At 38.0% G+C, this 10,185-nt stretch overlaps 1 protein-coding gene across 2 annotated transcripts in view; it reads right to left on the bottom strand.

The window, feature by feature from the left end:
* TSHR (thyroid stimulating hormone receptor) overlaps positions 1-10,185 on the bottom strand; it is a 151,169-nt gene that overhangs the window by 13,238 nt on the left and 127,746 nt on the right. For both annotated transcript variants that reach the window (XM_017505936.2, XM_017505938.2), the window contains one exon: positions 7,455-7,532. In XM_017505936.2, coding sequence (XP_017361425.1) covers positions 7,455-7,532 — 78 coding nt within the window. The remainder of the gene's footprint in view (positions 1-7,454; positions 7,533-10,185) is intronic.

Genomic DNA, 10,185 nt, shown 5'->3' with positions numbered 1-10,185 from the left:
TTTTTTTTCCCCTATAAGATGTCCATCTGTCTCTCTCTTTTTATTTCGAAGTCTTGGTTTGAACAAACCTCTTGCTAAGTTTTCTACATGCCCCAATGTTTTATAAAACACCTCTAAAACCAGTTTTTCACACAATGAATTCCATCAAATAATCTATCAATCCTTTTTTTTTTTGAGACGGAGTCCTGCTCTGTCGCCCAGGCTGGAGCGCAGTGATGCGATCTTGGCTCACTGCAGCCTTTGCCTCCTGAGTTCAAGCAATTCTCTCACTTCAGCCTCCTGAGTAGCTGGGACTACAGTCACGCGCCATCATGCCTGGCTAATTTTTGTATTTTTAGTAGAGACGGAGTTTCACCACGTTGGCCAGGCTGGTCTCAAACTCCTGACTTTGAGGGGCCTGTCTGCCTCTGCCTGCCTCCACTCTCCAAAGTGCTGGGATTACAGGCAGGAGCCACCGTGCCTGGCCAATCCTCTTTTATTTCTAGAAGACCTTCCTCTTGGAGCTGTTCATTCTTCAGCTCTGATGTAGTTGTCATATTCTCAAGACTCGTAGGACCTCCCTTTGTGATCATCCTGGGAATTCTATTTGCTTCTTTTCTGTGTTGATCACTGTTTTAACAAAGTTCTCATTTTTCTCTTTCCTGGTTTATGCTCCAAGAAAAGTAGAAGAGGAAATCAAGGTTTTGAGACTTTGCATGTCAGAAAATGTCTTTATTTTATCAATCATGCTTGATTGGTAGTTTTTAAAAGACTTTCCCTTCAGAATTCAAAGGTGTATTCTTTCTGTGCTCTTCTTTCAATGTTGCCATTGAGAAGGTTGATGGCATTCCAGTTCTCCAGCCTGCACAGGCCACATGATTTATCTGTCTAGACATCTTTAGTTTATTCTTTTCATCTCATTGATTTCATGTGTTATGATGTACCTTCATGCTCTCCCACTTTTTCTTTTGCCATATGCGTTCTCTGTGGATCTTTTTATTCTGAAAACTCATTTTCTTTATTAATGGGAAATCTGCTACATTATTTTCTTTTTTAGTTTTTGTTTTATCTTCCTAAAACTTTTGTTAGTTGGGTTTTGGATCTCCTGGCTTAAATTTCTAATTTTCATATTTTTTCTTTCCTCTATTTCATATTTTTTTTTGCTCTCTTTACTGAGTGCTGTTTTTTCACTTTGTCTTTAACAACTTCTGCTTAATTTTTTGGCTTTGGCTTTCATATTGTTAATTTTCAAAAGCTCTTTTATTGTTTTCTGAATATTCCTGTATAAGGAAGTATTTTGTGCATGTTAAACACTGTCTCTCTGAGGATATTTGTTATAACTTTTACAAATGTTTTCTTGTGATTCTTGCGTTGTCTCTGTTCCTTCCAAGTTCCTTTTTCTGTTTATTCTAGTCCTTGTTTTATATGTCACCACTTCTATTCAACATAGTACTGGAAGTCCTAGTTAGAGCAATTAGGCAATAAAAATAAAAGGCATCAAAATCCTAAAGAAAGAGGAAAAACTGTCTCTGAGTTCAGATGACATTATATATAGAAAACCCTAAAGCCTCCACCAAAAAAAACTATTAGAACTAAGAAACGAATTCAGTTAAGTTACAGGATACAAAGTCAACCTACAAAAATCAGTGGTGTTTCTATAAATACACAACAAACTATCAGAAAAAGAAATAAAGAAAACAATCCTATTTATAATGGCATCAAAACCAAACCAAAAATGGAAATGAATTTAAACCCAGGAGGTGAAAGATCTGTACACTGAAAACTACAAGACATTAATGTTTCTCATGTCAATGGCTTTCCTCAAAGGTCTGCTGGTTCTTGGCTGTCTGTTCTTGTTTGTGAGGGAGGCCTATGGGAAGCTGTGTATGGAAGCTTTTTGGCTGGTGGGCATTACTATGGTGACTTTGAGAGACTATCAATGATTCTTTTTGTAGTTTTTTTTTCTTTCTTTTCCTTGGGACTGTCAGCTTCTTCAGTACTCTCATCTCCTACTTGGAGGGTATACACTCTGAGGCCAATATTGTATGAGTTGAGTGGATAAGAGGATTGTTGTTCTTACATTTTAGAATGTAAATTTTCATGTAAATCTGTTTTCAAAACAGTACCTGCCTTCTAACCCCAGCTGTGCTTATTATCCTTGAGTCTTGGTGATGACATTTTAACAGAAAGCAAATTCAAGTCTTCTTCTGGGATGAGTAAGAAGTAGTGCTTGACTGCAGAATGAGACTGACCAGCTTCAATGTCACCTATATTCTTATTTGCAGAACACTTAACATTAAATTGATAAAATATTTCCTAGATTTTGTGATTTGGATTAGTTTGCATTTTATTGGTTTCACCCACTCAAGCACTTAGCGTGCAGCTCTCTCTTGGTTTCTGAAGACATTCATCACTTACTCACATGATTGCCTCTCCTACTCTTTGTCATTGAAAATTCACACTCTTTAATTTATTTATATTGTCTCAGAAGCACTGTCATTTTAATGTTTAAAAAATGATCAGGGAAAGTCACTTCGGTGGGGAGAGTTCAGAAGTCTTAGTTCTATTCATTTTTTGAGATTTCCTCTGTACCTGCATCCCCTTATCAGCACCTACATTCCAAAGAGTCTCAAATATGTCTCTAGCCCTGACCTCTGTTGTGACTTTTACACCCACTTATGTCACTGCCTGCTTGCACATATCACAGGACCTCAAACTACCTTTCCCTATCTCAGGAAATGGTGATCTCATTCTCCTAACTGCTCAGTCAGAAATTGTTACAGTTCTCCCTGATTCCTTCCTTTCCTTTACCCCTTATATCGGATCCATCAGCATGTCCTGTTGGCTTTACCTTAAAAAATATAGTCAGATTATTTCTCATCATCTCCACTGCTACTGCCTTATTGCAAGTTGCCTTCATCTCATGCCTGTATTATTTTGGCATACTCTAAGTGGTCTTCTTGCTTCCATACTTGGTCCCCTACAGTTTATTTTCAACACAACAGCCGGCATGTTCCTATGAAAATATGAGTCAAACTGTGACACATCTGTGCTCAAAATGCTCCGATGGCTTCCCCTCCATCTAAAGAGCGAATCAAAAGACCTTCTGATGGCCTCTGAGGCCATCTGCAAGTTGATCTTTAACCCTGTCATCTTTTTGATCACAGCTTCTACTTTTTCCCTGTGTTTACTTTACTCTGAGCGGCAATGGTCTCCCTGCTCTTCCTCAAACATGCTGGGTATATTCTCACCTGGGGGCGTCTTTGCACTTGTCTAAAATGCTCTTTCTTCAGATTGTCCCCAGGTCTGTCCCTTTGTTTCTTTCAGGTGTTTTCTGGATTGCCACCTTCTTGATGAGGCCTTTCACTCACTGTCCTTGAACACAATGACCCTCCCCTATTGACAGCTCCCAATAAAGAGTCCCAAGCATCGCAAGTCCTCAGTAAATGCATATTGTACATTTTCAAAGGTTGGCTAAGGAGAGTTTAAGCAGATTGATGGGAATGGATAGAAATGACAGGGAGCAAAGAGGGAATTCCAGCTGGGTGAATGGCCAAATAAGAGCTAAGATATGATACCCAAAACTGAGGAATAATTCACATTCTCATGATAAGCAGATTCATATCTCATGATGAGCAAATTCACATGTGAGCAGATGATTTAACCAAAGGAGAAGGTATACAGGACCCAGGACAGAAGCCAATTTTGAGGAACGGTGCAGTGAGCTAAAAAGAGAAATGGGGAAGGGTGATCAGAGAGATTAGAACAGATCAGTATAACAAATATCAAAGTTCAGGAAGAAGTGAAAATAATCATAATGTCTAACATCATTGAGGATATGTTTATTTCCTTTATTATCTTATTTAAATTTTATTAGTTTATGTTATTCTGTTTTGACATATGAGCAACTTGAGACTTGGGTCTTAAAGTTAGTAAGGGATGGGGCTGGGAGTCAACTCCAGGTATAACTCTGCATCTTTGTCACTTTCCACAATCTGGAATGCCACCAAAAGGCAGGGAAAGCATTTTCAAGCAGTTGCGCAAATACTCTTAACTTGGTGGGAGAGTCTCGTAGAAAATCTTGCCATAAATATAAAAAACAACTTCTAGGCAGTAGAAGTAGGTAGTTTAATTGACCACTTCCAAAGAAGTAGAAATGGACACGTTCCCCTGAGGACAACATGCTAAAATATCTTTAAAATATGATTGCTCTTTACATGCCATAGTGTTTACAGAAGAATGCTTTAATTAGTTGTTGGGTACCATATGAATTTCACAAATATTTATTAAGCTCATACTGTGTTTCAGGCATTATAATATGAATTAGAATTGTAGAAATACAATTCTGCCCGCTAGGGTCTCTTGGAGAGATAAAGACATGTTACTGGCGCATTTTATATGCATACATACATATATACATACGTAGGTAGGTAGGTAGGTAGGTAAATAGATAGACAGACAGATAATGTAGTGGTGTACAAAAAAAGTAGTTATTTTTCCCCAAGAAGAAGGAGGTCCAAGAATGACTGCAGAGTCATCTTGAATATTAAAATGCCAGTAGTCGTTCATCAGACAGGTAAGATTATGGCAAGGTTTTCCAGACAGCAGAAAGAGTAAGAGTTTGGCATAACAGTATACGTAGGTTGGAGAATTAAGGGAGCTAAGAGGTTCAATATGGATGGATCATTGGTTAGAGGTGTAAAGTGGTATAAAAGACAAAGCTGAATTTTGTAGCAGGGTCTTGAATGTCACACCAAGACCTCTATCCTGAGGGGGATGGGAGGCTAGTATGGGGTTTAAGATCCTATTGGCGTATAAACCCGAAGAGGTTTGGGGAGGGTGGATTTGAGAGGAACCAAGGCTAAGTAAAGGCAGGGGCCAGATTTGGAGACTCTAATCATCTAGACTACTGCTACTCAAAGTATGGTGCCCACTGGCCAATAACTTCTTACCATCCAAGTATAAGAAACGTATGCTAGATGTAAGCCAACTACTTCAACTAAGTACACTGTTAAGTTTGGTTGACTTCATTTTCATGACAAGACTTTCTCCAAAAAAGAAGCTGTGCTTTGATGTACATCCTGGACAGCCACTTACCTTGAAATGAACTCATTTTGAGTGGTTCTGCTCTATACTATTGGTCTTCAAATTCTTTCAATCTCACATATCAATAAGTGAAAAATATTTGAGTGTATATCACTAACATATGAATAGTCACGAACTCTATACATGTATTCCTGTAATATAATATTATATATACTATAACACACTAAACATACATCTTAAAATAATGCAATGAGAATAAGCAATGTATTTTTTTTAAAGTTTCATTAAAGCAAAAGCAGTGCTATCAAATATGCTTAATTAGTTTTGAAAATTATTTTTAACCCTTTTGGCTATGGCTGTGCAAAGCCTGCTTCTGGTTTAGTTTATTTTGATTTTGGTTTAAATGGCTGTCCTAGTTGAAAAAATTTCCAAAGATGGGTATTTCACCAAGAATAGAGTAGGCTTGACTGAGTTTATTAAACTAAGATTCTCATTTTTCAGTCTAATTCAGTAATTAAATACATGTTTTTAATGAAATTTTATATTTTCTGATGTCAATCAGTTGTTTTTGCAAAGTGATCTGAAGGTGTTTCGTTTGCACATTTTATACACATGGATTTTAAACCTTTTGCAACTCTGTATTATTTTCCTAGAGCCATGGTAACAAAATGCCACCGATTGGCTGATCTAAACAACACAAGTGTATTTTCTTACAGTTCCAGAGGCTTCAAGTCCAAAATCAAAGTATCAGCAAGTTTGGTTTCTCGTGAGGCCTCTCTCCCTAGCTTGCAGGTGGCCGCCTTCTTGCTGTATTTTCACGTGGCCTTTCCTCTGTGAGCACCCATTCCTGGTGTCTGTCTGTATATCCTAATCTCCTTGTCTTATGAGGCCACCTGTCAGATTGGATTAGGGCTTACCTAAACTCATTTTAATTTAATTACCTCTTTACGGACCCTACCTTTAAATATAGTCACATACTAAAGTGCTGGAGGGTAAGGCTTCAGCATTTGAATTTAGGAAGATGGGTGCAATAATCACAACAAACTTAATTTGAAAGATTTAAAAACAGGTTAAAATTCTATTTCTGATTTGAATCAAACAGAAATTTTATGGCATTCATCATTTTTATCAGGAAATCCACATAATATGTGAATGTTTCCAAATACCTGTTTCTAAAACCTTTCTCTAAAGCATACATTTCTTTCAAAAAGCAATGACTTTTCTTATTACTTGGTGAAATAGTACCTTAATCTTGAAGAAGCAGATATAAAAGTGTTATGGAAAAATATCTTCCAGGTTAAAAATTACTGACAGGGACTTTATCACACAGAAAAGGTTAACACGTTTTCCCCCCCACTTGTCTCCTTATAAAAAGAAAAATGTATAATGCTTTTAAGTACTTTGCCATGAATTAACAGTGAACTCCACGTGCGTGGCACAGCAGATTTTCAAGATCACTCTGAGCCTATGTGTTAAGAGAATAGGACCCTAAACACACTTAACTGGGTGGATTCAGTCTGAAAGTGAAATAAAATTGTCAAAGGTAAAAGAGTGAAGGTATCCAGTGCTTAGGACTGTGGATCACTCCCTCTTTTCTAGGAGGCATCCACCGCCTACCTGGCCCCTGAGGGACAATGGCCATCTATAAGTAAAAGATTAATACAACTTAATTTGTTCTTATTAAAAAATGCAAGTATAAATAGAACCTCTAATATTTCCTCTCACCCCAACAGATTATCTTGTGCATCTCCGGGGTGCTGTGTTCCACTTTGGCAAGGGCTAGAGTGGATGCTCAATGATGAGATTCCAAACTGAGGCAAAACCAAGGGAATGAGAAAGGTTGTGATGATACAGACGCTCGAGGGAAGCAGAATCAATAGAACCTGATCACTGATTGGAGGTGGGGATGTAAATCAAAGGAAATGCACAAATATGTATGTTTTCATGCTGTTTAAAAATGTCGTTATCCCATCTTTCCCCATGATTGTAAGTTCTTCCAGAAATGAGTTGAACTATCCTTTATATTCTTCCTTCTTTGTGCCAGGCATTGTGCAATGTGCATTCAGGTACATTTTCTCTGCAAAGACTAGTGAGCCTTCCATCTATTTGTGGGCCTTGCATTTCAAAATGTTTCAAACAGCAGCTGCTCCATGAACAGAGCCTCTATGAGCACATACACCAAGGTGGCTGCCTGATCAGGGATCAGGATGGCATATTGAAGCTTGGGGCCTTCTGAGTCTCAAAGGACAAGGACTTTCTTCTAAGACATAGCTTATACAGCCAGGAAAAGGGAAATTACAGAAGCCTTTACCTGAGACAGCAACATTCTCTACCCCTGAACATAAGCTTCTCCCCTTAATATCTCCATCTGTTCCAAAAAAGTAAAACAAACAAAAAGACTAAAATATTCTTTTGTATGTCTTACTCACAGCAAGGTTGGTCCACTGTATACTCCTCCAAATGCATCTTTGTCAATAACTGTCAGGTATTTATTCTTGTTTAGGTAACTAGAGACAGACAGAGAGGAAGAGAGAGAGAGAGAGAGAATGAATGAATGAATTAGGTGATTTTAAGAAATCACACCAAATTAGTACAAATACCAGAATAAATGTGACCATAGTATTGACTGATTTCAAGAATTTAGAGGATACTTTGTCTTCTGGCTTAAGCCCTACGATATTCTAGGTTTCAACTGTAAAAAGTTTATGCACATTAATTATGGCAGAAGTTTTTGAAAATGAGGATGTTTATGATCTAGTTTGCATACCTAAATTTCTTAAAAGTTGCTTTAATTCCCTATTTTCCAGGCCAGTGGCAATTGTATTTTTTAATCTCTGTAATGCCAGTCCTCTTTTATACCAAATTTTGTTTCTTAGTATTAATTAATATTCCCATTTAATTTTGAAGACCAGGCTTAAATCAGGAATGGAATGAAGATGGTGAGGGTGGTGAGTGATGCTTAGAACTGTCAGGGATTCAGATCTTTTCTTTGGGTAAGGTTGTCAGATTTAGCAAATAAAAATGCAAGATGCCAGTTAAATTTGAGTTTCAGATAAACAATGAATAATTTTTTAGTAAAAACATTCCCCATGCAATTAAAAAATATTTCAGTTGAGCTGAAATTCAAATTTTATTGGGTGGCCTTTATTTTATCTGATAACCCTATTGTGTGTGAGGAGTGTTTAGGCAGATGAGATTACAGAGTATATCTTCCATGGAAGAGGTTTGATGGACACAATGGTCTTTCCATTTTAAAAACACACTGGACATTAGAGGTTAAAATATTTTTGGAGCAATCTAAGTTACAAAGTGATTTTAAAATAAAATTCCCTCCAAATGGATAAATGCTTCCAAGGATTTTGAAACTGGCCTTTTCCCCATAACTTTATTACAACACAAAATTATCTAAAAAGAAGCATAGCATGTATATATCCTTGTTACAAATGCTCCCAATTTACATGTTTAGAATAACTCACAACATAACCTCATCAACTTAAACATTAGCAAGTGGCCACCTGCCGATGCAAAAGGAATACAGCAGAGACCCTTAGAAGGTCTGCTTAGATATGGCGAATGCTTCCATTATTCTACTTATGGGGTTTGCTCTTCATGTTGGAACACTTTTAAGGGCAATGGTTAACAATAATATTAAACCTTTGGTCAGAAGGATTTCTTCTCCAGAGCCCTCACAGAGAAACTTCCCTCCTGGTTAACTGGACCCAGGCATGAGTCTTCATCGGAGCAGTGGGAGGAAGAAGAGTTTTACCAATCACCAGTGCTGAAGAAGTCTATCCCTCTGAGCAAGATGAGGGAATCACTAAATGATGAGTAAGTGCTAGGAATCCACACAATGACATGTCATAAATTGGCATATATTTTTGGGTCTTTCAATTTTCTTCTTTTTTTTAAGATGGAGTCTCACTCTGTCACCCAGTCTGGAGTGCAGTGGGATGACCTCTGCTCACTGCAAGCTCCCGGGTTCAAGTGATTGTCCTGCCTCAGCCTCCTTAGTAACTGGGACTACAGGTGCTCGCCACCAGGCCCAGCTAATTTTTGTATTTTTAGTAGAGATAGGGTTTCACCATGTTGGCTAGGCTGGTCTCGAACTCCTGACCTCAACTGATCTGCCCAACTCGGCCTCCAAAAGTACTAGGATTACAGACATGAGCCACTGCACCAGCCCAATTTTCTTCTTAAACAGAGATTGAGAACTACCTAATCTAAAGTAGCCATTACCATTTTCCCCCCATACACTATTTCTTTTACAGCATTATCACAATTTATAATTATTACCTTGTTTATTTACTTCCTTATTGTCTTTCTCCCCAACCAGAATGAAAGTTCTGTGTCTACCCAGTGCCAAGTTCAGTATCTGTAACTATTTGTTGGATGAATGTGTGAATGAGTGAGAAAATAAATCAATACGCTTTTTCATCAAGACAGTAAAGTGGGCAGTGTTAAACTCTTAGGGTGACACAGATGATTGCTTTAAAGAAAAAAATAATGAAGAGTGAAAGAATAGAAGACTCGGTTTATGGTGTGGTGGCATTTGACTAACTGTTCTTCTTGAGGTAGTGATTTTTGAGGCATCTGGTTTACACACGCCTCAAGGGTAGAGTCCAAATTTGGCCTCTTCTGGTAGTGGCTGAACACCCAGTATTCAGGGCATCGTTAAGTGTGACACAGGGAGGGTCAATAAATCTCAAATACATTCAGAGACCTGGCTAAGATGCTGAAGCAGCCAATCTGTGCCTTCCCGATGGCTTCAATCATAGCCCCCACCTAATCATTGTTGGACTCGCCTTTAACCCACTAAGTCTTCAGAGTTCTTTTGGTCAGTGACACCTGGAGTGGGCAAAATCCACTTTGGAAAAAAACCAACTGCAGAGAAGATGTTGAATGGCATGATTTTGTAAAAGGACAACTAAGCTCGGTATAAGGGCCGCGCTGGCTTGCATCTCTTTTTGTATTCTCTGGACATTGCAGCTTAAAAATCACATTCTGTTCCCAGACTGTTGAAAACCAAGTGAGAGCCGGTGAGCTCATCTCAGTTTTTCCTCTTAATCTCTAACTGCTGCAAGTGAAATTCGGCTTGCTCTAATCATTAGAAATTATTGTAAAACCAAATTATTGCTTGTCCAACTCTGCAGTGTTTTCATC

The sequence above is a fragment of the Cebus imitator genome, unplaced genomic scaffold, assembly GCF_001604975.1.
Source record: "Cebus imitator isolate Cc_AM_T3 unplaced genomic scaffold, Cebus_imitator-1.0 Scaffold345, whole genome shotgun sequence".
NCBI lineage: Eukaryota > Metazoa > Chordata > Mammalia > Primates > Cebidae > Cebus > Cebus imitator.
Note: the sequence above shows the minus strand (reverse complement) of the source record. Positions and strands in the feature narration are given on the sequence as shown.